Source organism: Clupea harengus, chromosome 21 (assembly GCF_900700415.2).
Source record: "Clupea harengus chromosome 21, Ch_v2.0.2, whole genome shotgun sequence".
In the NCBI taxonomy this organism is placed as follows: domain Eukaryota; kingdom Metazoa; phylum Chordata; class Actinopteri; order Clupeiformes; family Clupeidae; genus Clupea; species Clupea harengus.
This window is the reverse complement of record NC_045172.1, coordinates 7,806,473-7,833,859: the sequence shown is the minus strand read 5'-3', so window position 1 is coordinate 7,833,859 and position 27,387 is coordinate 7,806,473. Positions and strand designations below refer to the sequence as shown.

General features: G+C 47.0%; 1 protein-coding gene across 1 annotated transcript in view; it reads left to right on the top strand.

Moving 5' to 3' along the window:
• Positions 1 to 1,076: 1,076 nt before the first annotated feature.
• Positions 1,077 to 27,387, top strand: part of adamts6 (ADAM metallopeptidase with thrombospondin type 1 motif, 6) — a 39,695-nt gene continuing 13,384 nt past the window's right edge. Inside the window, exons 1-11 of the mRNA XM_031559181.2 lie at positions 1,077 to 1,095; positions 3,101 to 3,206; positions 5,018 to 5,164; positions 9,805 to 9,946; positions 13,120 to 13,227; positions 15,668 to 15,813; positions 17,600 to 17,663; positions 19,485 to 19,587; positions 20,273 to 20,406; positions 24,789 to 24,912; positions 26,678 to 26,758. Coding sequence (XP_031415041.1) covers positions 1,077 to 1,095; positions 3,101 to 3,206; positions 5,018 to 5,164; positions 9,805 to 9,946; positions 13,120 to 13,227; positions 15,668 to 15,813; positions 17,600 to 17,663; positions 19,485 to 19,587; positions 20,273 to 20,406; positions 24,789 to 24,912; positions 26,678 to 26,758 — 1,174 coding nt within the window. The remainder of the gene's footprint in view (positions 1,096 to 3,100; positions 3,207 to 5,017; positions 5,165 to 9,804; positions 9,947 to 13,119; positions 13,228 to 15,667; positions 15,814 to 17,599; positions 17,664 to 19,484; positions 19,588 to 20,272; positions 20,407 to 24,788; positions 24,913 to 26,677; positions 26,759 to 27,387) is intronic.

Below are 27,387 nucleotides of genomic sequence, written 5' to 3'. Positions count from 1 at the left end.
TTGAGTGTTGCCTGTTCAGTTTTGTGTGTTGAAACTGTTGTAACCGTCTTGAGATGATCCAGTACTCAGATAATCAGACTGTAATATGACACAAGACCATCCAACACCCCCCTCCCTTTAGACCCTGCAGACTCTCATCTCTGCTTTAACATTGTCGTGTGCCTCTAGACATCACCCCTATACATATTGGCCCTCTTGAAGCTGCTTTAAGACAATACTTCTGTAGAATACAAAAGCTAAGTGCCATTCTGATTGCTATCAATGAAAAAGAAACTCAGTTTTTAGGATGCTCCTGGGCTCCGCAATCAAAGTCAAAAAAGTTAATCTGGCTGCAAATACATTGACCATTCAGAAAAAAAAATGTGTTTATTGACTGCTTATTGTGCTGACTGGATATACTGAACTATAGTAGCCAGGTCAGGGGGAAGTTGGCAAGAACAGCGAATATTGTTTACAGAAGTTTTATCATTACTCCTCCAAACAGTACACCTCTAAATATTAGTCCTCTGTGGGGATGTCTTGGGGGATCTCTGTTCCTTGAGGCTGCTTAGAGTCATCAGGAACAGAGGAAGCACTTATTTATTTTATGAAAAAGGACAGAGAGCTGTGTTTTTTTTCCTTTGTCTTTTTTTGGACTGACAGTGGGGAGCGAAAAAAAAATCCCACCTTATCTGTGAGAGAGCGCTTCAGCAGGAACACTATATATTGGGAGTAATATTGAGACTCCAGGGGTGAAGTTTAAACACACTATACACACACACACACACACTCACACACACACACACACACACACACACACACACACACACACACACACACACACACACACACACACACATAATATTGGGACTCCAGGGGTGGTTTGACAGATTGACCGCATTCGTCACATTCCCTCGTTTTCTTTAATTGCCCTGCCATCTGCTTAGCTTCCTCACTGCTCTCTTCTCCCCCCAACACACACACCCACCCCCACCCCAACATCGCTACACTCTCCCAGAGAGGATCATGATCCCCGGGGTCGCAGCCCTGCCCTCTTAGAGGTCAGAGGTTTAAGGGTAACGGCGGGTGTGGAGATAATGCCACTACGAACCTCAAGTTAGGAAAACAACTTCCAGCAGAGAGCCCCTCCCCTCTACACACATCACCTACCCCTCTCTCTTTCTCTTCCCCTCCAGTATTGCCCCTGTCCGCTCCCTTCCTTTGGGCTGTCAGGGCAGTTTTGTTTGGGACGGGGGGTTAAGTGGAGATGATGGGAAGGGTGTTCGGGTGGAGGTGGGGGGGGGGGGGGGGCGGTGTTGGGGTGGCGAAAGGACCTCACTACAGGGGTTATATGGAAGAGAGAGGGTAAAGGGCCATTGACACCCCCCCCATACACACCACGCTGTTTCAGGTCCAATAACGAACACCAAATTCCAGTGGGGGGGTGGGGGGCGGGGGCCAGCAGCTCTAGTTCTAGCCTTAAGGGTGGGGAGGTCAGGAGTTACTCCTTCCTCTGCTTCATGTGTGGAGGTTCTCCATCTTTTTTCTTTTTTGTGAGTCCTAGTGCCGTCACCTTCTATGTACATCTCTTCTCCCTGCTTCTCTTGTGAAGTCAGATGCGTATGGAAGTCAGCTGCTCCAGCACATTACTATCAGCCGCTCCTGCTGGGTAGCCTTCTCCAAACAGATGAAGATTAACTCTGTAAGGATTGTGTGGTGCTACTCTCTCCCCGCTGACAACGTATGTGTGCTCGAGAGAGAGGGAGAGAGAGAGAGAGGGAGAGAGAGAGGGAAAGGGAGAGAGGGAGAGAGAGACTCAGCACACCTGGAATCTGCAAAGCCCCCCCCCCACGACACCACCACCCTGTCTGAGAGCTCAAGTACTCTAGAACGGGAAAATACTGCGGCTCTCCTCCCTCCCTCTCCAGCTGGTTAGGTTACACCTCTGGCCTGGGGTCTGTCTTCAGACCACTCACACACACACACACACACACACACACACACACACACACACACACACACACACACACACATGCCAAGAAAGAGAGACAGACAGACAGACAGACAGACCTACAGACCGACAAGGACACACATGCCTCTGAACACTTAATTTTGTTCAAATGAAGAAGCATTGCTGTTTAATTGTGGTTCAGACTGTGTGGCTTTCAATGAAAAATGTCCTTTTCGGGGAATGAGAATGAGGGGTTTGTGTTCACATAACATCACAAATTAATTTTGCTTTCTGCTTTTCTGTCACGCTAACATTTTCATATCGACAATAATAATAATAATTCTCTCTCTATCTCTCTGTCCCTTTCTCTCTCTCTCTCTCTCTCTCTCTCTCTCTCTCACACACACACCTTCTCTTTCAATCTCACTTACAAAGTTTTGAGATGATGAAAACAACTATATATATTTTTTGAGAGAAAAAATGAAAATGTTGTCTTAAATTCCCAGCTCTGGTTTTCATTACCAGGTGGTCCCTTGCTACCCGGACTGAAATGTATAAATCTAACCCCTTGTCTAGACATTTTCCAGCTCCAACGTCAACCGTGTAGAAAAAAAAAAAAATGTCTAGCCGAGGGATGCTAAACTCCCCCCTGAGATTCGGTAAATGACTCATTGAGTTTGGTTCTGCTCAGCCTACCGCTCCTAGTGCCCTAAATGACCAGGGGGGTAAATGCCTAGGATGCTGCCTCTACGACTGTCACTAGTTGAAGTAGCTGCAGCCTGTGTAAAAAATGTGAAGGTCAAAGAAAACGTGTGTCAGGTCTTGCAATGACCTAACCCTGTGTGTGCATGTCTCTGTGTGTGTGTAGATGGATGTAAATATGTGTGTTGTGGATATGCTTGTGCATGCTTGGGCTAATGTGTGTATATGTGTGTGTGTGTGTGTGTGTACAAAAATGACGGTGTGTGTTTCTCTGCATATGTGTGTGGATGTTCTTATTCATGCTAATGAGTGTGTATGTACATGTTTGTGTGTGTATGTGTGTGTGTGTGTGTGTGTGTGTGTGTGTGTGTGTGTGTGTGTGTGTGTGTGTGTGTGTGCATGTGCATGTGCATGACTGTATGTGTGTGTGTGTGTGTGTGTGTGTGTGTGTGTGTGCGCTTCTTGCAGGTTTGGCCTCCGTGGCCGGCATGTGCGAACCGGAGCGAAGCTGCAGCATCAACGAGGACATCGGCCTGGGCTCCGCGTTCACCATTGCCCATGAGATCGGCCACAAGTGAGTCTACCACACACCCTTGCACACACACACACACACACACACACACACACACACACACACACACACACACACACACACACACACACACATACACACACACACACACACACACGCGCACGTCTTCCCCTCTGCCCTCCTGTTGCCGAGGGAAGCACGGGCACGCTCCCCAGCTGCAAACCAGCTGTTAATCAGAGCAGGCTACTGACAGCGCGCAGACATTTTATTTAGGATGGATTCAGGCCCAGCGTTTATCGCCGGGAAATACATAGCAGCCTGTCCAAACGTGCCTGGGCAGGGAGCATTCTCTAGGACTGATGGCCACTGCCGCGGCGAGTCTGGATGTTTTAAATAGCGGTCTCCCTCCTCGCTCGACTGTTGATGCATGCAAATGGTTTGCAGAGATTTATACGGTATGCGGTCATTTTAACTGTTGGACTTTTTTGGAGCTACCTGTCAAATTGTTCGTCGAAAGTTTTTTTTCTCTCTCTCCGTGTTCTGCGAAAGCATAAATTCACTCCGTTTTGTCAATGAATTCATCCATGAATTATTTTTGTCCTCGTAGACCCTCCACACAAGTGTCCACACAGCTCCTAGCACCCCCCACCCCCCACCTAACTGCCACCCCAGCCCCCATTCGCTAAGAAAAACAGTGGTGATGTATTAGTCTACGGAGCTACCCGGCAGAGTTCACCCGCATGGCAATTTCCTTTCTTCTGTCTCGTGTCTGCTTCTGTTGTGGAGCAGTTGTAAAAATAGTCCCTGCTTTTAAAGGAGTACTCCACCAAGGCTTCGCTCTGGGCTCATGGACTTCCTGAGGAGAGTAAAATGTCATAAACGTGAGCCTTAGAAAAACACAGTGGAATTGTGTGATGTGGTCGGGTTTGTTATTTGCATTAAAACCTGATTTGTGCTTTTGGACAGGAGGGGGAAAGTAAGCCTGGAGGTCTTAGAGAGAGTAAGGTGATCTCTTTTTTTTGGTGCCTGATATCCAGACTAATGTGCAGGGTGAGGAAAAAAACAATAGATTTGTATGATGATGTATTTGCTGTTTGGAACTCTGCCTGTAGGCTAATGGTATGTTTGGTGGAGAGGGAAAGAGAGAAAGCTAGAGAGAGAGAGTGTGTGCGTGTGAGAGAGAGAGAGAGAGAGAGGGAGGAAGTGAAAGAAAGAGTAGGGAAGACAGAAATGGAGATAAGTAGAGAGCGACAGTAGGAGGGGAAGACGAGGAGAGAGGCAGAGAGAAAAGGAGAGAACTAGAGAGAGAAAGCTGGCAAGAGAAAGACAGAAAGAGTGAGAAAGAAAGAAGAGAGAGAGAGAGACAGCATTTTGGGGGCTGGGCCAGGAGTGCAGGGTGGTGATTAGGACTTTCTCGTTCCTCCAGAGATGCAGACAGGCCATGCCCTCTGACCTCCACCCATCACACAGCTGTTTCAGACAGAGAGCCCTCTCTTTACAACCTCCTCCACGCACACACACTAAAAACAAACTGCCCGAGGTTTGTCCTCGGCCCCCGGGAAGGTTTCCCCCCAAGCCTGACTGACATAGACTGACTCCTACTGGTTGCCCTCTGTGTGTGTGTGTGTGTGTGTGTGTGTGTGTGTGTGTGTGTGTGTGTGTGTGTGTGTGCGCACACATATGAGAGTGTGCATGTGTGTGAGTGTGTGTGCACATGTGTGTATATATGCGTATGTGAGTGAGTATGTAAGCAAGTGTGTGTGTGTTAGAGAGAGGGTGAAAATAAGTGTGTGTTCAGTCACATGTCATCTCCCCACAACCCCCACCACCACCCCGCCCTGTGCGTCCCACAGCTTTGGCATGAACCACGACGGCATCGGGAACACCTGCGGCACCAAGGGGCACGAGACGGCGAAGCTGATGGCGGCCCACATCACGGCCAACACCAACCCGTTCACGTGGTCGGCCTGCAGCAAGGACTACATCACCAGCTTCCTGGAGTAAGTGCAAAAGAAGGAAACATGTTTTCTCCATTACCCGGCCACCTGCAAATAACCCCTCTCATCAACATCCAGCAGAGCAGCCAGAGAAGTTTGCGATAAACCTGCACTTCATATGAGAAAATAAATAGACCCCATTTTAGCAGTATTTTACCCAGCAAGACCAGGATGCGTTCAAGATCGATTGAGTAGAGCCAGATACCACATGCTGCAATGGCCTTGGATCAGAAAACAGCAAAAACAGGTATAATGGAGCTAAACCGTCTGCAGAGTGCAACGTTACCTTAGCCACCAGCTTGTGTTGCGATTATGTAGGGTAGGGGTCCTGCTTCGCTTTGTTTTTTAACCCTTTGCAGGGGTTACCTTACCTTATTCTGAAGTTAATGAAGCAGGATGTGAATATTGTAAAAAATATATATATATATATTTCTAATCATCCAGAAATACCAAGTGTGTTATTTTTTGACAGAACACTTAGGATTCTTGCATTGTAGTTCTGAAAGAAGTATTAAGGGCCATAGGTGTAAGTTCTGATAGTAGGCTGTGTAAACCTCAGAGGCCTGGTCACAATAGTCCTTTAAACGTTAATGGACATGCAGACTGAGCTGTAATAGTATAACCGTGCTTTCCCGACTGGAGATGGCACAGTTGCATTGCTAGTGTGGACCTACAAGCGCTCTGGAAGGCCTTGGCTGTGTTTGTCTAAGGGGGTGATGGATGGTGTGTGTAACGGATGTGGCGGCTGCTCTCATGTCCTGAAGCCCACTCGAGTGAAGAGGTGGTCCCTGGGGGCCTTGAGTATGTGTGTGTGTGTGTGTGTGTTTGTTTTCAGCCTGTGATTAGGAGCAGCTCTCAGTTCCTGTGTTCCTGGAGGGATTTTCACACGGGTTCACCTCAGAGGGAAACTAATGAGGTAAACTGAGAGGAGGGCAGGTAGAGGTCCACTGTTAGAGCTCCACGTCAGGTGTGTTTGGGGCAGGTAGAGGTCCACTGTTAGAGCTCCACGTCAGGTGTGTTTGGGGCAGGTAGAGGTCCACTGTTAGAGCTCCACGTCAGGTGTGTTTGGGGCAGGTAGAGGTCCACTGTTAGAGCCCCACGTCAGGTGTGTTTGGGTCAGGTAGAGGTCCACTGTTCCTGGCTGTTGGATATTCATATCAGCCTTAGTTAGGGAGACAGTCATTTTTGGTGTCCTTTTTTGGTATACTGATCTAGTTGAGTTGAGTCTTGGTTGAAGAATTAAATATTTCAAGGCACAGATGAAGAGAAACTGGTTTTATTGTGCTTTATCAGAGAGTCAGAGTGGTGCCACATTGGATAGCACAGACCTAAAGTCGCAGATAATAGAGATGTGTAGGTTTAATCAGTCAAGGTTTCACCACTGCTTCTGTGCTGATCTCAGGAGGTGTGAGTGATGACCTTTCACCTCTAAATAGAATAAACCTTATACATCTAATTCTAGAGGAAGACTGTGGGCCAATGAAGTTTGTGATTTGCCATGTCTGCTATGTGCAGTCATATCTGTTTTTGTCTTTGTCTTCCTGTGTATGTCAGTGTACAATGTACTTGATTCGATTGCACATCCTGTGTATGTCTGTGTCCTCGGCCTGTGTGCAATGTTCTTCATTTAGTGGTCATCATAGGAACTGATCATTTCTCATTTTAATTTTAAACAGGGACAAACACAAACTCTCAACCACAAGTAGTACACGGTGAACAGATTACAGATGTTTTTTTTGTTTGTTTTAAGGTATTTAATGTGCGTTAGGCTGTGCCGGTTTGGTGTTTCTCAAACAAAGAGGTTCCTTCCTCTCTGGTCAGGGTGCAGTGTTTGGCCTCTGCGCAGCCAGAAGGAAGCTTTGTTGAATGTCAAGTAATACTTTCTATTTCTGCAGCGACTATTTTGTCTCTCTCTGAACCAATAAACGGAGAGTTGTGCCTGAGCACACGAGCCTTCCAGAGCCTCTGGCCCTGCTAGTCTTTCTCCCCAGTGGTTGAGGCTTTCGAGTGCCAGAGAGAGGGATTAGTCCCCCAAACAACGGAGGAAGAGAGAGAACTCTCAGCAGACGAAACTGAATATGCCATTGCCCCCCCACCCCCACACACACACACACACCACCACCTCAAATGCCCCCCCCCAGGCAATACCTCAAGTATTTCTTCCTTTGCAATGTATTTGGTTCAGTCCTCAATTAGATTAGACCTCCAATATACTGGTGGGAAGCCAAGGATCCTGATTTCAGCTAATGCTTTCTTCACTTCTCGAAAGAAAGAAAGAAAGCCCTCTGTTCCCAAGCAATTTTGTACCGAGGCGTCCCGTTTGTTTAGAAGTCCGCCGTCAGCTGGTGTCATTTGATGTGCTGCTCCATAAATTTCGAGTTTGACCAGCCATGAAAAAATCAATTTCTTGTGGGACTCTATTTGTCCCAGAAATAAACTTGGCTTCCACATCAGTAAAGCAGTTGGACTCGAACTTATCATTTGAACCAACTTGGAAGCATAGATATTATGGACTCACTAAATTAGCATCACCATCCACTGTGTGTATGAAGGGTGGATTTTCAGGGCCAGTTCCGAAACCGGTAGCAATGCTTCCTTTATCAAGTATTCACTGGTTTTATATTTAATTTAGTTGGAAGCTATTCGGACTCAGACACTCGGTTTAGCTTGTGTGGGCTCGACATTCTTGATCTTGAGTAATAAGTCAGTAAGACATCATAAGTTTGAAGTTGTGGGGAGCTGGTTGAAGAGGTGAGATCTAGAGACGGGAGTACAGCGGGACCCAGTGCAAAAGACTGAGGCGTGGGACTCATTTGGATCACGGAGTGCGGGTGCGGGCGGGAAGGAAGTGATGTTCCGCAAAATATAAGTATATGTAAATGTATGTAGAAATGTAAATATTTAAATATAAAAGTAGATTTTATGTTCTTGAAGTGTTAATTCATGTTTGCACAAGATCATCAAGAAATAGCCCATGTTTTACATAAACAGGCACAAGGTTAGTGGTTTTTACACATGGAAGCGAGCAGGAATGGAACTGAAAAATCCATCCCACGTAAACGTCCACCTGTGGGATTTTGTGGGCGGGAGCAGGACAAAATATTACATATTTTTGCGAGAGTGGGACAGATCCGGCGGAAGAAGGACTGAAAAATCAATCCTGTACAGGCCTCTAATGTGACCCATTATAGTCGGTGTATCAACAGTCACGATCACAATGTGGCCAGTGGCCAATGGCCAAGCCTCCTTATTGTGGAACAACCAATCACAAAGTTTCTCCCTGTTGAACCTCATCCAATCAGAAAGCATCTCAATTGTAGCCCAGCCAATGCATGCAGACTCCCCAGCGCACCACTGGAAGGAACACCATGTAATAATTGCCTGTTTTATTCCTGAGGAGCAAAAGAGGGCCAGAACACGCAGGAGTTGCCTCCTCTTCAGACCCTGCCAGTCCCAGCCACCCGTGTCCAGGCGGGTGGACGGAAAAGGGAAGGGAAGGGAAGGGAAGGGAAGGGAAGGGGGGTGCAGGCGGAGGAACAACAGTGCAGCGACACGGAGGATAAAATAAGCCCCAGAATAAACAGGCCCCAACAAGCCCAGCTCTGTCCGTCCCATTGGCCACCATTGCTGTGTGTGTGTGTGTGTGTGTGTGTGTGTGTGTGTGTGTGTGTGTGAGTGCATGCATGTGTGTGTGTGTGTGTGTGTGTGTGTATGTGAGTGTGTGTGTTGTCAGCAGTAGTGTGCTGCACCATTGCACCAGAGTCCCCAGCAGCAGCAGCAGCAGCAGCAGCAGCAGCAGTAACAGCAGCAGCAGTAACAGCAGCAGCAATAACAGACGGCCCTCGTGGACATACATATTTCTATCTGACTAAACAGACTAAACAAGAGTTTTTTCGTCCCGGACGGAGGACCTCTGGCCCCCTTTTGCGCTCTTTCTCACCACCCTCTCGTCATTGCGCTGGGTCCCTCTCAGGGAGTCTGCGAGTCGGGAGCGGGTTTTAAAAAAAGGACCATATAAGTCCAGAGCCCCGGGCTGGGCTCGGCTTTTGGGGACAGTCCTGGCCGTGTCTGTTTTCTCTGCCGTCTGTCCGTGTTGTGTTTTCTCTCCTGCTCATGCTCAATCGTTTCCCTCTATAACTCAAGCCAATGGGCTGTAAATGTGGCCTGGCTTCACTTCCAGCGAAGGGTCTCCGTTTTTTTCCCCCTTTTTTTGTGTAGAAAGTACATTTCTATACTTTCCACCTATCTGAGGGACACTGCCACAGAGCCAAAGGTTTATAACAGGCAGCTGTTGTTGGTTTGTTGTGAAGTCTCTTTCTTACTGTTGGTCTGATGTAAGGTCTTGATCCTGCTGTAGTCCATTATAGGCTTAAATTCTATTATAGGTTTAGCACAGTCTTGATCCAATAGTTGGTTTGTTGTAGGGTCTCAGACTTACAGAACCTTTTTTATGAGCTCTGATTTAGGTTTGTTGTTTGTAGTCTCGCATCTGTTGTTGTTGTCTACTCTTTCATTGTTTTCCTCTAAATCCTATTGTAGGTGTATGAAAGGGTCTCAGTCCTACTTCAAGGTTTATTGTTGTTATCTAGATCCTGCTGTCATTGTGTTGTAGGCTCTTATTGTAGGTCTTTGTTTTTTGACAGCTCAGGTCGGGGGACTTGCCTGGACAACGAGCCTCTGAAGAGAGACTTTCTGTACCCCAGCGTTGCCCCAGGCCAGGTGTATGATGCCGATGAGCAGTGTCGCTTCCAGTATGGCGCCACCTCCAGGCAGTGCAAGTATGGGGTAAGATGCCTGCGCTGCACTCACACCTCGAACATGTCACATTCAAGTGCTCAATTGTTTGTGTGTGTGTGTGTGTGTGTATGTGTCTCTGTGTGTATTTAACGATAGTCACCCAAAGTACTATGTAGAAACAACATTACTGATTTATCACTGCTTTGTGTGTGCTTATAAACATACCCAACCATACTGTGCATTGTTCATATATCCATGGTCCTGTACTCAATATTTTAATGGAGTGTGTTTGGTGAGGTGAATGGGTTGCCTGTGAACTCCGAGGCGAACGCTGAGCCTCAGGTCAGATCGTTACCTCCTCCTGACCCGGGGAAAGAGGAGCGTGTGGCCGTGATGTGTTCTCCACGTTCCTCCGCTTGGCCCCCGATTCAGCATGGCAGCTTTATGGCAGTCTGCTGGCTTTTTATATGCCCAATTAAAAGTCAAATGTTCAGCGCTCATCTGATTATGGCTACAGGCACCAGGATGGTGGTTTGTCTCGGTTAACAGTGATTCATTTGCCATTTTTGACCGCTGGTAGAGAAAGAATGAGACTGCAGGGCACACATAGCGTAATGATAATGGAACTTATGGACAAAACAGATCAAAACTTCCAGCACCTTCCAGCCCTCACTGGCTCAACTTGAGGAAGCCAATTCAGCTTGAGCAGACTTCAACTTCAACTAGACTTCCAGCTTTGCGATGTAAGTTCAGTTTGTTTTAAGATCCAACAACACAATCTGTATCTATCAAGCGGGGGAAATTAGAACGCACATACCGTATATCAAAGACAAAAAAAAAAGAAAGACGTGTTCCCATCTAAATGCAGTTCCCGTGTCATCTATTTCCAGGGCTAGATAAAAGCCAGCACTAGCCTGAAGGGAAGTGGGGGTTGGAGAGCTGAGGTGCGGGGATCAAAGGAGAGCACAGCAGCCCCCATGATGCCTCTGTGCTCGGGAACAGGCCACCGATAACAATCAAAACCAATGATGTTCCCTGCCTTCTCAGATTAAGGCAAGGGTTGCCAAGTCAGCATTCCTTCCTCCGAGATCAAACACCCCCCGCCCCCCCTCCCCCCAAATCTGATTATGATAAGGGTGATTGTTTTATTGGCACCTGGGATGTGGGGCTGTTAGGGGCTGTTAGGGGCTGTTGGGGGTTGTTTGCACTACCCACATGTTGTCTTAAACCGCCACTCGTGGAGAGTGGAAGGGGGGCGAAGGTGGTGTGGTTTGCTGCTTGGGTTCCCCCTGCCTGTTTCTTGACATTCTAATGACTCCCACTTGCCAGATTAACAAATGAGGGTAAATAAAGTGCAACAGCGAGGGTAAGAAGCCACAGAAAATGCGCAGATGAATCACGCGGGGAAGAATGAAAAGACATTAGGAGGTATTGCCTTGCATTAGACAAATATGTGGCTGTGTGCTTGAACCGAATGACCAGATATTAGAGGCCTGTGCAGTTCCCCCACCACCATCACCACAGCCCATGCCCCCCCCACCCCCCACCCCCACCCCCCCACGAGTCAAGTACGCGATACAGGGAGCGGCGGAGCCAAAGTAGTAACCCTGTAATCCTACTCCTGCAAGCAGAGCCTGCGGTATAGATGAGCATGAAAAGATGCTTTAAAAAGCAGCGTGGCCCCTGGAAGGCTTTTTAACGCAGCATGTCGAGGTCATGCTGGTGGATAATCTTCCTCTTTTTTCTTCTTCTTTTTTTTCTCTCTCTCTTTCTCTTTTCGTTCGCGGCCCATCTGGTAAAGAGATGAGCGAGCACCACACGCCCACCGCGGCGCTCGTTTTTGGGGTTTGGCGCGGGCCCTCGGCCCGAACCTGGAAGAGCGCTCCTGCGGGGACACTTGTTGCTACCAGGCGCATGCCATTCCAAACCGAAAATACTCGTTAATGATTAAATTCAGGAAATCCACGCGACGGCGCCGGACTCGATGGATTTCGGTAGCGCGCCGACCTGCTGTGTTGAGGCTCTCCAGGTCTCTGCAGAGCACTGGCTTTTTGCGGCAATCTGGTAATAAGGGCTAAAATGATTTGCAGACGTAGCGAAATGCGCAGATGTGTTCCAGAAACTCGAAAAGACTACGCAAATGACAGAATGTTGGATTGTCGTCGTTTGGATATCCAGTTATGAACATGTGCGCACTCAATACGTATGATTGATCATATGCATTCAGACATTTCCATGTAAAGCAGGAAACGAATCCCGCTGGCCCGGATGGACCCGGTACCAGCCAAGCCCTCTCGTCCAAGTTCCAGCAATATGATTTGACTCCCAGAATCCTCAGTGTGATCCCTGCCCCCGTCAGTGCCAGGAGCTTTTATTGCGACCCGCTGTCTTTTCGTTTTCACTGAAATCCGTCAGCGCCAAAGGCGGTCACGTTCCTGCCCAGGGTTCTTCTGGCCTCCGAGGTATTGATATTGTGAATAGACCCACTCGAGGTCTTATTGGAAACAGCTGCCTTGCCCAGATTGCCAGGGACCTAGAGGTCAGAGCCTGAACTGGCTGTCGTAACTTTCTTTTTTCTTTTTTTGTCGTGGATGTGCTCCTCGCTACACGGTTGTCTTGTGGGCCCTTTGAAGTGCTGTCTTGTTAAACGGATCTAGTTCACTTTAATAGGATATGTAATGCAAATGTTGTCCAGGGCTGAACTTGTCACACGCACACACACACACATAGACTTGCACACGCACACACACGCACAGACACACACACGTGCACACACACACACACACACACTCACACACACACACACACACACATACTTGCTTTTCCTAATGCCTCAGTCTGCTTACAAAGCTGCCAGACACCCCCCCCCCCCCTCACATCCACTTCAGTTCATACAGCACTGTGTTGTGGTCAGTAGAGTGCCAGACAGAGAGAGAGGCTGAGGTAACTTGTTTACAAGTTCCAAAGACTTTTTTGTTTTGTCTGCTGTTTTTCTCTGTCTCGTGTATGTTGTTTTTTTTTTTCTTCTTCACACTGAATTACTACAGGCAACTGGCTGCAGGAGGTGAAACAGAGACAGACATTGTTATGTTTTAAACACAGTAATATTTTACTTTATTTATATACGAGTAAATGCAGTCGTAATTCTCAGTCAGAGTGTATATTACATGACGTGAGTGTATATTATATTCTGACCAACTACCCTTTGCCTTCTTTCCTAGGAAGTGTGTAGAGAGCTGTGGTGTCTAAGCAGGAGTAACCGCTGTGTGACCAATAGCATTCCAGCTGCCGAGGGCACCTTATGCCAGACGGGGAGCATCGAGAAGGGGGTGAGTAAGGAGCGCTGTGCCCATTCACCACCGATGGGAGAGTCCAGTAGTTTTCCTACTGACATCTCTCCAAATAAGATTACCTCCACTATATTTAACACCGCATTCATGATGGATCTGTCCTTATGTGGAAAGGTTTTGTATACGTTGGTCTATTTGAGCCTTCCTACCTAAAACGAGTAGACAGGCTGGACGGACAGATCAAAGACTGTGATTTGAGGGCAGCATTAATGAGTAAGTACCATCTACACATAGTCAAGTATTCCAGCAAGTTAGGGCATCGCTTCCATTTATATACAGAAATACTGTGCATGCACTTGAAAAGGCGCATTTGGGGCCAGCTAGTCCTCCAACAGCTGGTGCTCCAACAGAAGATACTATTGGAACGTTAGCATTTCTTGCTAACTTCCCCCCAAGCCAGTGCACCCCCACCCCCTTCAGTGTGTGTACACACAAAATAATTGGCAGGCGGAGATGTCCATCTCTTTGGAATTTTCCTGATTGGTTTATACAACTAGACTGTTTTGAAATTGCAGTCTCTGATTACAGACCCCCGGGTAGTCCATTAGAACCTTGTTTTTTTTCTTCAGAGCATTTATTTTCGTGATTACTGTAGGAAAGTTAGGCCAACTAGCTCAAATACTATCATTCCCATACAAAGAGCTATTGCTTACGGTAGATAGACGCAGGTGCTGTGGGCCTGTTGAAGCCACATTACTACCCTCAATACGCAAGGCCTCAGAGCAGACTAACACATGGACAACTCTCCAGCACAGCTGCTCTCTCTCTCGCTCTCTCTCTCTCTCTCTCTCTCTCTCTCTCTTTCTCTCTCTATCTCTTCCTCTCTCTCTCACTCCCTCTCTCTCTCTCTCTTGCTCTCACTCTGGCTCGCTCCGCTTCCATTGTGCCAGGAGATGGGAATAAGATGGCCATTCCCAACGCCCACTCATGCACACCGGGGGGCTTTGGGTCATCAGTTCACGTCTGCGGCGGGCCAGGTCGGAGAGACAGTTTTAACAGAGATCACAGTCCCCATTGTGCGCGGGGCAGCGGCGGCTCAGGAGCCCGAATGGGAGCGCGTCACGAGCTGTCCGGCTGCATTAGCGTCGGCCCGCCGCGCCCATTCTCCGGCGGACTAGCGGCGGGCCCCGGCTTGGGCCCATGTTTGTTCGCCAGCAAGTGGCGTACTTCTGTCTGCCCCGGGCCGCCTCTGCTTCAAAGGAATATGAGTGTCAGCCATTTCTTAGACAGTGTGTCATGGGCCAAGCCCCTGCCAACGAGAGAGAAGTCTGGGGGTAGAGAGGGGAGGGAGAGAGAGAGAATGGAAGAGGGCAAGGGAGATGGTGATGGAGAGGAGAGGAGAGGAAAGGAGAGGAGAGGCAAAGGGGTGTATAGGCAGGTTAAAGGAGACTGAAGAGAAAGGAGAAACTGGGGGACAGGGGGAGAGAAGGATCAAATAGAGCAGAAGTGGGAAAGAGGCAGTAGATATAGAGAGAGTGAGAAACATGCAGTAGATAGAGAGAGAGTGAGAAAGAGAAAGACCATATAATTCACCATTCCATCAAATTCAGTGTGAACCCCCAAGCCTTTTAAATCCAGTTGAGTCGCAGTATGAAATATAGCAATAGTTGAAAGAATGGTTTAAAAATGTAACTGTGTTACCGATGTTAAGTGTTCAGGAACCAAAGAACCAAAGAACCATGCAGCCCTACAGCTCAGGCCAGATAGATGGAGATTGCGTCAAATCGAAAATCTCCAAGTTACATACTATTCTGGAATTTGTGTGCTCTGAAAACAGGTCTCCCCACCAAAAGGGAGTCTGAATGCGTGTCTTTGTCTCCTCGTGGCCGATAAGACAATCTTAAGGGGGCTATTTTTGGGCCGACCTGTTAGCGAGATGCTTGCCCCTCCTCTCTGCAGGCTATTAATCTTGTTTATGTAGTGTCTTATCATATTAGCCTCCTTTCGGGTGGTAGACAGTGGTGTCGCAGTCATTTCCTGGCCGGGGCCACGTGTGTGTTTGCGAGCACGCTGTGGTTTAACCTACTGACACAGTTGTGGTGTGAGGACACACATTGTCACGCGTCCAACTTTTCCTCTCCTGTCTCCTTGCGCACAGATGTAATGAGATTACCACGTGAAACGTCTCCTCAGCGTCCTGCCCTAACCCAATCTCCCTCATTTACTTTCAAGGAACTAGCTATGGGGAATGTGACGTCCATCCAGTTTATTTTGTGTATAGTAGTTTTGAAAGTACAGAAAGTAAGAATTATTAATTATATATAATGCCTGTTTATCATACTGTCAATCAAACTGATCTACCTCTCTCTCTTTTTTTTTAACCCCTTTCTCTGTCTCTCTCCTTCGTTCTGACTATCTTTCTCTCTTCTCTCCCCCCTTGCCCCTCTGTCCCTGTCTCTCTTCCCCACTCCTCTTGCAGTGGTGCTACCAGGGGGACTGCGTGGCGTTCGGGACGTGGCCCCAGAGCGTGGACGGAGGCTGGGGCCCCTGGTCCATGTGGGGGGAGTGCAGTCGGACGTGCGGTGGGGGGGTCTCCTCCTCCATGCGACTCTGTGACAGCCCACCGTAAGTAGGCAAAGTAAGCCATGGCAAGCTGAGCGTGCATGCGGGCCCGTCTCCATGGCAACCGTAACACATGCGGGGGGAGGGGGGGGAGCCACACGTGTAGGCCCTTCTTAGTGGTAACCATGCAGGCTCCTCCATGATGCCTACAGGCATATGCAGCATCTTAGAAGACAGCTGACCTCTTCAATCAAAATCGCTTGACGTAAACATGTATTTATTTGGCAGTCATTCTTATCAGAAGCGACTTAGAATACTGTTCAGGTATATAGTTTTCTGTTCCCCCTAGGAATCACACCCATGGCATTGGTGTTGTTAGCACCTTACCCTATCTACTTACCTACCCTAAGCTACTTGAACCTCATTGCACTTCCAGTAATGTAATGTAAATGTAATGTAAGTAATGTAAAACTATTAGGTCCCCTTCCATGCTGAACCATCCCTTAAAGGCTGCACACTTATGATGAGACATGAAGCTGTTGTGGTTATAATGGGCATGATGTTATTGCGATCAGTCACAATGGGGTCAAACAGACCAGGTTCATTCATCACCTGCTCCAGCGGGCTCAGCCCCTGTCAGACAGTCTCATGTCTGGGTGCATGTGTTCATGCATTTGGTACTGTAACACGAGAACCGTCACTCACTGTGGTTCTGTGGGAACCTGAGGTGTAGTGGCAGGCGCAGCGCTTTCCTGCAGTGGCCCTGGGAGCTCTGCACAGGGCCTGGGTGCAGTGTGAGTGTGTGTGTGTGTGTGTGTGTGTGTGTGTGTGTGTGTGCGTGTGTGTGTGTGTGTGTGTGTGTGTTTGGGTGAGTGTGTGTGTGTGTGTGTGTGTGTGTGTGTGTGTGTGTGTGTGTGTTTGGGTGAGTGTGTGTGTGTGTGTGTGTGTGTGTGTGTGTGTGTGTGTGTGTGTGTGTGTGTGTGTGTGTGTGTGTGTGGAGGGGGAGGGGGTATTGGGGGGTGTTGGTTGGGTTTCACTCCTGGCGGAAACGTCTGTCCTCACTCTGGCCCCCTCAGACAGGGAGCTGGGGTGGCCGGCATAATGCAGACCACCTGTGTGTGTTACACGAGCATCTGAACCAACCCCCTACCCCACACACACACACACACACACACACACACACACACACACACATGCACAGTATCACACACCAGGTATCAGGAACATATTCATTAGCCTCAAGCATCGCCTAGTATTTACTGGTATAGAGCATGAATTTGCATATAGCTTCAGTGAGCACGCATTTACTTGCAGTATCACAGTCTCATTAGCGGGCTAGTTACTGATAAACTATTGAATCGAGGCTAGTTACTGATAAACTATATTATACATTAGCATTTAGTGTCTCTGAGCACCAAAATAGAGACGAAATATAACAGCTATTGCTAGAAGAGATTATCACAGCAGATGTGGCCTGACCTGCCATCTGTTAGCCGACCAAACCAGAAATTGAAACAAGCTGCCTTTTATGACACTTCTATCCCATGAGCTCAGCAGATCTCGGTTCACCAGGTTAGCTTTAATACAGTTCTTCCATGTGCTCATCTCACAATGTGGTTGTTGAGTCTGCAGGGTCCTGATGTAGGCTACTGGGGTGTGTGTGCTGTTCTGTGCTTGCCTGTCTGCTGTGGTGGAGGCTCGTAACAGTGTGTGTGTGTCAGGATGGTTAGGATAGGATGCGTGCTGAGGGTTTTGATTGGTGGTCCCTTCAGTGGGGAATGAGCTTGTCTCTGACGGAGCAAGGAGGCTCATCTCATCAGTCTCCACTCTCCTCATCCCTCTCTTTCAGGCCTTCTGGAGGAGGGAAGTACTGTCTGGGGGAGAGGAAACGCTATAGATCCTGTCATACTGACGTGAGTGAAAGCGCTAGCGCGCACACACACACACACACACACACACACACACACACACACACACATTCTTTTCCTTTCCGTCTCTGTACCTACCCGTCTCGCAATTTTACTTTTATTTTAATTTCACTTGGTCTCTCTTCACCCCTATTCCATCTTTCTTACTCTCTCTCTCTCTCTCGTTGTCTCTTTTAATACTTGTTTCATGAAGAAAACAGATATGAATGCTAGTTCCACTGTGGTCTTTTACAATAAACACTTGTGTTTTATTATACCCAGTGGTTTTCCATTTTGAATGGGCAACTTCAATTTATCGGAGGTGATTTACAAAAACTGTCATCCTGCAAATCATGAGTATTCAATCAAGGAATTACTTCACACTTAGTACAACTATAATAAATTGAAAACATGAATAAGCCACCACAGCTGAGACAGACCCTATTAATCAGTATTTTTGGGGGGGGGAATTGCCTTCTCCTAGTCATTGTGGTCGTAACTGTTCCTGAAGAATTGTTTTTAAAGAAACAGAGTCCCCCCACTGAACTCACATTGGCTTAATTCCTTTCAAACAACTGCAGTCAAAAGCAATTGCCGTGGACAAATATTTGTGTGAAGCTGGAAATTTTTAAGTTTCCCCACCGACCATTTCAAGGTGTCCTGTTATTCTTGACATGAAAATTGAGCCCAGTGGGGGGGCTTGTGGCCAGATCACCACAATGGTTCAAAATAACTGGGCTGAGAGAGAGCACTGGACGTTGTCTTTTTTTTTTTACTTTGGGGAAACAAACATCCCCAAATTGCTGCCCCCACCACCCCAAGGACCAGATGTCCAATGTAAACCTGCCATCCGTGGCCACGGCTCAGAGAATGGTTAACCCCAAAACACGGAGCAGTGGAGATACAAACCAGTGGCCTGCCCCAAGCCCTCATCTGATCCAGGCCATTCATACTGTTCATACTGCCCCCCAGCCCAGGGGCCAGGGGCCGGGGGGGGGAGGGGGAGCTGGAAGTGTGACGGCGGCATGGACCGCCTGTGTCAGACCTCGGGGCTCTATTATGGCTGAGTCATGTTTGAGGCGGACCCCCTGTGGCTGCGGTTCTTGCGGCAGATACAGTATTTGCCCAGGCTTTAGCAGCAGCTTTGGCCATTCTCAGCCTGCGCGACCCCATGTGGCTCCCACTAGCCCTCACATTGCTGAGTGCATTTCAGGCTCACATCCGTATAGGAGAGTTTACTTACAGTGTTGGACAAGTCACTGACATTTTGGTACTATTTGCTGACCTCGTCAGTCCCTATGGCATGATCTACTATATCTTTACCAAACCTTACTTGTTTAGGTGCATTATCCTCATTTATATCATCATCATATCATCAGCTCGTCATCACTAACTACATTACCATCATAGCTGCACAACCACTATTACTCCACCATCAGTTAGCCCACCATAAACGGTACAATAGCATCGTCCCTATATCATCATGTCACATCCCCTCCAGTTCATCTTTCCATCACCTCTGCATTACTCCTCTTACAGCAGAGCATCAGACTGTGATGACTCAGTAACTGACCTGAGGAATGTGTGCCGTCATCACTGTGGGACAAGTCCTTGGACTGATTACCGAAGGCTGAACGGAGTGTGCATTGTTCAACAGCAGTTATGAGATACTCACTTGTTAATTAAGTAGCTTCAAGTACTTTTAACACCAATCTATAGCATCACATCATAGATTCAATTCGAGTTTGTAGACGTCAGGGTTGAGGTTGACTGTCTTTGGATTCATTTTATAAATTTTTTTCTAACCAGTCTGTGCTGCTGTTCCAGGCCTGTCCTGTAGGGTCCAGAGACTTCCGTGAGAAGCAGTGCGCCGACTTCGACAGCTTGCCCTTCCGTGGGAAGTACTACAACTGGAAACCATACACTGGAGGTGAGGCACTCCCGGCGCGGGCCTGCACAGACCTCTCTGCTCACTGCTCCACAACAACAAAAAAAGAAAGAAAGCAAGTGACAGTATACATATGGGCCTTGTGCGTGTGTACTCTGCTAACACCAACAGTGTGAGCATTCTCTTTGATGCCCTGAGAGAGGGAGGCATTCCAAGCGTGGCGTGTTTACTGGGCCTGCAGTCATCTGTGGGAGATGGCTGGATTTTTCTGGGAGGCTGGCTTTTGGGGTCGGTTGGCCCTAGCCTCACGTGGTGTGAGAATCATGGTTACTTAGGTAACCTACTACAGGGAGGGTGGGAGAGTTCCCAGGCCTCATGTAACAAGATCTTTTTTTTGGTAATTACAGCTGTGTGCATCCATGTCTTTCACAATTGACCATAAAGGACTGGTTTACATCAATAAGGAGTTCAAGTTTAAAATACATTTACACTTGTAGATTTAGACTTTTTCATTCAGTATTCATTAATTATGTGTGACATTGGCACAAGCAACTTTTGAAATGATATGGGCATATAGTCGTACCCTAGGTGTACATTTTGTACCCCCATTCCCCTTAAAATGTGTAAGATGACAGGATAACACCACACCTGACGTGGTATTTGCCGCCCTGGGTGTTAAACACAAGTACAAATCCTATTCACCTCACTCACTGTGTTCTCTCTGCAGGTGGTGTAAAGCCCTGTGCATTGAACTGCCTGGCCGAAGGCTACAACTTCTACACCGAGCGTTCACCAGCGGTCATCGATGGCACTCGCTGCCAGGCTGACACCCTGGACATCTGCATCAACGGCGAATGCAAGGTACGAGACTCAGTCACTCCTCCTGTTTTCCCCTTAGAAAAATACAGACGTATCATAAAAACAATCTAAAAAAGGACAGGGTAATAAAATTATAGGACACATACTAAAACCATGCAATGAAATAGCACAAATTGAGTGTGTTTCATACTACTACTAAATGTTTCACTAGAGGTTCTTTCCACTTATCTGGACTTACACAAACAAGGTGTGGTGTAATGACGCAGGCAGCAGACAAGGGAGTTTGGTGTTTCACCCAGGAGGGTGTTTTTATTGCCCAACAAGTGCACACGAACACACAGCCTCCAATAGAATAGAGACAGGAAGTACAGTCTGAGGGTAGTGCAGCGTAGTGTGCAGCTCTTCTTAATGAGTGTCTGTAAAGCATAAATCCCAGCCGTTACTCTCTCTTTCTCCCACTATGGTGGGTCTTTTGAAGCCTGATACCCAACAGGTGTGTCAGCTGATGGGTTTCAGGTGGAGGCTGTTCCCCCAAATCCCGCCTTGTGGCCCGTCCGTGGACCATGCGACATTGTTTATGTTCTGGTCTCGGATGGGCGGGAGCTGTCCAGCCCTTTGGTGCTGATGCTATCCTCGCCCGCTGGGATAAGACATGGCACTGAGGCTTACGTGCGGAGGGCGTCACACAAGGATGACAAAATGCACAACTTCAAAGCATTTTCCTTGATGACTGAATTCCTTAAAATGCAGTCCTTACACTTCTTCTATGGGCCATATTTTCCCAAAGCTCTAAGCTCTCCTGTAGCCTATTTAGAATTGGTCAAACTACAATTTGCCCTAATTTCATAGGGCAACAAGCTGAGATCTACGCGTGTTGGTAATGGTAGTCTACAAATGACGCAACATCAAAGACAACCAGTGGAGTGACTCGTGATAATTTAATCATTTTCATGAAACAGCAAAGACGGCCATGAAACACGGGTCATAGTTCATATCCAGAGCAAAGTGAATGATCCTAAATGGCAAATAAACCAAGCACAGATTCCAATTATATTAGGAAACTTTTTTCCTGACAGATTACCTATTTCAGCATCTACCTTGATTAATTCCCTCTTTGCGTTTCCAAGTTCAACGCAAACCAGGTGACCAGCAAGCAGGACAGAGAGAGCTGTGTCATGGTGAAAAGTGAAGTAAAAGGAAATGTATCGTTTACCTCGACTCAGCTCTCTGCAATAATTAGATTGCATTCTAATTAGTAAGTAACGTTTTACACAGATTATTGTAGTGTACAGAGGTGCCATGTTCGTGTTTCAGGTATGGTGAGTTCACCCATAATTCCGAGCATGTAGTAGCTGTAGGGTGTACTGAGTAATTCTATGAGTAATGAGTTAGCGATTAGGAGTCTTTGTGTTACATGTGATACCTTTGAGTAGTTTCCTTGTGTACTAGCGTCTGTGTCCACCCTTGCCCTGTAAACTGTGCCTGTGTATAAGACCCAGAGCATTTCCCTCATTCTGTATCAGCTGTCCTCAATCTCAATAAACGGCGTTAATGACAAAGAGAAGCCTTGACTCCGTTCATTGCTACATTGGTGTCTGAAGTGTGATCATGCCCCTAGTGGAGTGGAGGAATGAAGCTGAAGATGAATACACTGAGGCACAGCTGCAGAGGAATATTGCAAGCGCCTTGAAGGGGCTAGTTCTGGCCATGCCTCCGCCCTAGGAGTAGCGCAAAGGAGCAGCCAGCCCTGGACAATGAGGGAGCGACTGGACACTACTGCCACAGAGCCTGGCTCAGTGCCTTGACTGGACCGAGGAGTCACACCATCAAGCTTGTCACAAGCGAGGGACAGCAGCTGCCACGTCACCATCACCTGCCCCAGAGGTCTTCCCAATGCCGAAATCTTCAACCAGGTCGTTGTGAGCTTAGGGTCATGACTGCCATGTCATTACAGCCCACCCCAGAGTTCAGAACACTGAAGCCAGCATTCACTGCCGAGACCAAGGAGGCTGTGGCTGGAGAACATCTGCGGTCGGTTTTTGTTTCTCTATCACTAACCGGTAGAGAGGCTGCCTCCATTTGCCAACACCAACTCACATTTCCATCATCGAGGGAAGAAGACGACCACTACATTGTTGAAGGCAGCCCAGGAGTCCGCATTGCCACTGACAGCCTGGAAGCCTACGGTATAGTCACCGCTGGACAGAGGAGCCGCAGCATCGCTGCTGATGGTCCAGGTATCTCCTGCATCATTGCCGCCAGTCAGAGGGGCCATGGTTTCCCGAACCTCCTGGAGATCTTCTCTGCCCCTGCCGGTGGAATTGCCTCTGTCCTACCTTTGCCTGCCCCAGAGCCCGGTGCTCTCAGTGGAGACAGTTGCTCCTGATGGAACTACTCCTCTTCTCTCCGCCATAAGCTCATGCCGATTGCTGGGTTTGTGGTGGTGCCGGGAGCAAGCGGTCCAGCTAGTCTCCCCAAGACCCTAAGGCCTTTGTTTAACTGCCTTCCACCGTTCTACTGCTGGGTTCCGGTGGGCAAACCTATCCATTTCATTGTTCCTGGGACTTGTGTTTGTGGTTGCTGGGGACAGCTAGCCACTTACAGGGGGTTCTGTAGTGTGCAGAAGAGCTCGCTCCTGTGTTTACCTATAGTTCCGAACTTGTAGTAGCTGTTGGGTGTAATGTGTAATTCTATGTGTAATATTCAAATTATGTGTATTCGTGTTCCCCTCTTGTTAATGTACCATCGTCTGTAAGCGATTAGGAGTCTGTGTGTTACGTGTGATGCCTCGTGTAGTTTCTTCATATATTGGCGTCTTTGTGTCCTCCCTTACCCTGTAAACCCGTGCCTGTGTTTAAAACCCAGAGCCTTTCCCTCATTGTGAATCAGTTGTCCTCAATCTCATTGTTAATGACAAAGAGAAGCCATTACTTCACCCGTCGCTACAATATATAGGCTAATAAGATATATTTGATTATGAGACTTGTAGGGAATGTATACTGAGTATCTGACAAGGCTTTCTATGCTTCTGGCCTTCTACATCATATAGACAATGAGTAATTATTACCTATATGATGATGGTGATTCTTGCACAACATTATCACTAAAATGACTCTCGTTGTATTTTACATAAAAAGAAATTGTACTCCTTTTCACTTTAGGCCTATCTTAACTACGACTATACTGAGAGACGCTATATTAGAACTGTAAATGGGAGAACGACGCATTGATTAGTGGTCTAAACTGAGTGAGTACTATGCTGTAAAGTCCAAAAATAAATATTACTCCGCATTTTTCCGCATTTAGGCCCTAGTGAATGAAAAATTGCTACTGGATTATTTTATTCACTGTCTGTGTGGTGTTGAGCGTAGTTGCATAGCTTACGTAGCCATTTGGTAACTTGTGGTCAATGTTATGCTTTCAAACTGTAGAGATTAGATTAGATGTGCCTCTAAGATGTTGAAAACCAAGATGCAGGTTACATTTCAAAGGAGGAAGTGGCAGAACGCCTTCCTCAAAACAATTTACATGCAACACCTACCTTTTTGATAAGACACACCCAAATGAGGTCGCGTTCGACCACAAAGGCGCATAGGTCTTTGCACGTTATGAAATGAATGTGCCCTAATAGCTTTGTTCCTTTTGCGCGTAAGAACCCATGGTGCGCATCTATTAGATTAGGGCCTGATGTGTTTATGTGGGTGTATATGAAATGATATCAGTAAAAAGAGAAGTACTGGAGGACCAAAGGGATGGTCAAAGAAAGAGAAGGTAAGCGAATGACTAAGTGAGGTAGACAGACAAGTGAACATAGGAGGTGGAAAGTTATGGTAAGTGAATGAGTAAATGACTTAGACGGACAGGTGGAGATATGAAGAGAAAGTTCAAGGTAAGCAAATGAGTGAGTTAGATGGACAGGTGGAGATAGAAGGTGGAAAATTAAGGTAACCTTAAGCGAATGAGGAAGTGCGTTAGAAGGACAGGTGAAAATAGACGACGGAAAGTTAAGGTAATGTTATGTGCATCAGTAAATGAGTTAGACAGGCATATGAACATAGAAGGATGAAAGAGAGTTCAAATAAACTCATTGCAGTGATCATAGGGAGACACCCCTTGTCAGTCCACATCATACATTCATACACAGGTTTACCACCACCACATGCTTAAGAAATGTAAAGGATGTGTCTAAAGTAATGCAGAAGTGAATGCTGTGGATGTCCTCTTGTGAACACCGTCTCCCTGTGTCCTCTTGTGAACACCGTCTCCCTGTGTCCTCTTGTGAACACCGTCTCCCTGTGTGTCCTCTTGTGAACACCGTCTCCCTGTGTGTCCTCTTGTGAACACCGTCTCCCTGTGTGTCCTCCTGTGAACACCGTCTCCCTGTGTGTCCTCTTGTGAACACCGTTCTCCCTGTGTGTCCGCAGCACGTGGGCTGTGACAACATCCTGGGCTCCGACGCCAAAGAGGACAGGTGTCGCGTGTGCGGAGGGGACGGCAGCACCTGCGAGATGACTGAAGGCCTGTTCAACAACTCACTCCCACGAGGCGGTGAGTGGAGTGGTCCGCATGGGATTCTTCTCTTTTGTGTTTAGACTTTTGAGTTCTTTGAGTTCTAGTTAGTTTTTTTTTTATTTTTCACAATCCCTCATTTGATTGATCATATTTCCCATTATTCTGTTGGCAGTACATTTTATCTCTTGTCGTGCCAGTGAAGCACAGTTAAACTGCTTTCACAAGTCACTGTTTTGTCTGAACACAAGGCGAACATTGCTGACAGAAAACGGTGGATACACACACACACACAGAGCAGAAAACAACGCAATGTTGGGAAGCTTGGTAGAGCAGCTCAGTCTGCTTCGTACTAAACACAGCATTAACATGAGCAGTTAGGATCCTTATGTTGCACTAGACCCAAAGACCAAACTAAGCACACAGGTTTGGCAAACAAAAAAACAAGCAATCCCACATGACAGTTAAACTAAAGAACTTTCTGGAAAAAAAGACAGAGAAGGAGTTTCTATTGGGTTCCACCCAAAAAAATAAGAACGTTTTAGCTGTGAGGCAAACATAAGTTCATTGATATTTATCTCTGGCTTGACACAAAAAGAAATCTATTTGTTTTGAAGTTGCCATGCTTTAGACAGACAGTTGTCTCTGTTTAAAGCCAATTTAGTCTCTCTTTGGTCACTTTTCCCCATGGAGTGCAGGTACCCTGTGGAGCAGACTGTGCCCTGTTCCTGGGCAGAGAGAGATGGTCAGGCCGTCTCCTCTCTGCTGTGCTCCATAGTGCTTAGCCAGCCTCTCAGGCTCCTCCAGTCTCTGATTAGAATGTCTTTCCAGAGGGCTGATAGGCCACTGGTGGTGTGTGTGTAAGGCCTCTGGAAGCAGCCGACCGCAAGGAAAAGTGAGGCTCTCTGGAGACACTATTCCTCAGCACGCACAGCACTGCCAAACGCGACACGTTTTTTTTCTTTTCTTTTCTTTTCCTTTCTTTCCTTTTCTTTCCTTTTCTTTTTTTTCCTCCCTTCGTCTTTCAGGAGATACATCCTCACTGAGAAAGCAAGGTGAAAACCTAGTAACGTTTTTATTCTTTGGCAACGTGTCTTTGACAGTCAGCCAAAAATCAGCTCCGTTGCCAAGTGCTGTGTTTTTCACAGAAAAAGCCTTTTCTTCGTTTTATTTCTGTCACACATCGGTGAAGATTATATTTAGGGTCAAGAAACAAGTTATCAAAACATAAACAGTAACCTAATGAGTTAATGAATTTTCATTGCATCATCTAGTTAGGGAATTGGTCAGGGGGAAAAAAACAAAACATGCAATGAGGTTGCAATGGATCCATGTCAAAGGGGTGTCTATAGAGAGGGAGATAGACTTTTTCTCCTTTTAAGGTATAGCACATAAATCTTGTGAAAAGGGGAGGTGTGGAGAGACAGGGCTTTCCTTTGGTCTCACTGAGCTCGTGTTATGAATCTCCATTGCTCAGTGACTTCAGTTCAACATATTTTAGTAAGACAAAACAAATTTACCTTTCATGGGTCTAAGCCGGTGGAAGTGATAAAACTCTGCACAATACAAAGGATGGCAAATGACCTTAGCATTAAGTGGGAAGATCTTATCGTAAAAATATGACGGGAATCACAAACTTTTTTATTGTCTCTGATTAAAGCTGACCGGGAAATGTGTAATCTTAACAGCCCATCATGAATCATGATAGGAATTATTATTCTGTTGGTACAAAAAAGTGAGCATGGCTCTGTGTCATATGGGGTAGTGTAGCGAATGCGCTAACACATTATTTTCATTCCTCTAGGCTACATGGAGGTCGTCCAGATACCCAAGGGGTCCGTTCACATCGAAATCAGAGAGGTGGCCATATCAAAAAACTACATTGGTAAGTCATGTCCTAATTCATGGCGGCATTTTTAGCTTTTTGGGGCATTCATCACCAACCAGCTTGAAAACCTCCTAGTTATTTCCTGCCTGTGAGTCAAGCCAGTGGGAGAGATAAAACATGTTGTGAAGTGGTTTCGTCTCGCGGAAAACTTACCCATTAGGCACCCCCGTGGGCGTAAATCAGAATTACTTTGACAGCCGTTGCCTCTCTTATAAACCCCACTGGTCTGTGTTGACAAAACGGCGTTATTTTTTTTCCTCTCCTCTTCCTCTCCTGGGGTAAACAGATTGAACGAAAACATTTGCAAACAGTGAAAATGAAAAACAACTAATGGAAACAATCAAACAAGCTCTCCCCCAAATTATTCACGAGGCATCAATATGAGTTCAGCTGCTGACAGCTTGTTGAGATTGTAGTTAATCACGACCATCTGTGGGCAGCTCCTCGTCGGTCTTTGGGACACTGGACTGGCTGGTGTCCGTCTCCTGGGGAGTGCCGAGTTTGTTGTTAGTGTCTGAGAAATTACTTGTGCTTATTAAACGCATATCTCCCATATCCCCCTAGTCTGTGTGTGTCTATGAAACATGTGCATCTGACCCAAATGTTAGACTTCAGACAATAGAACA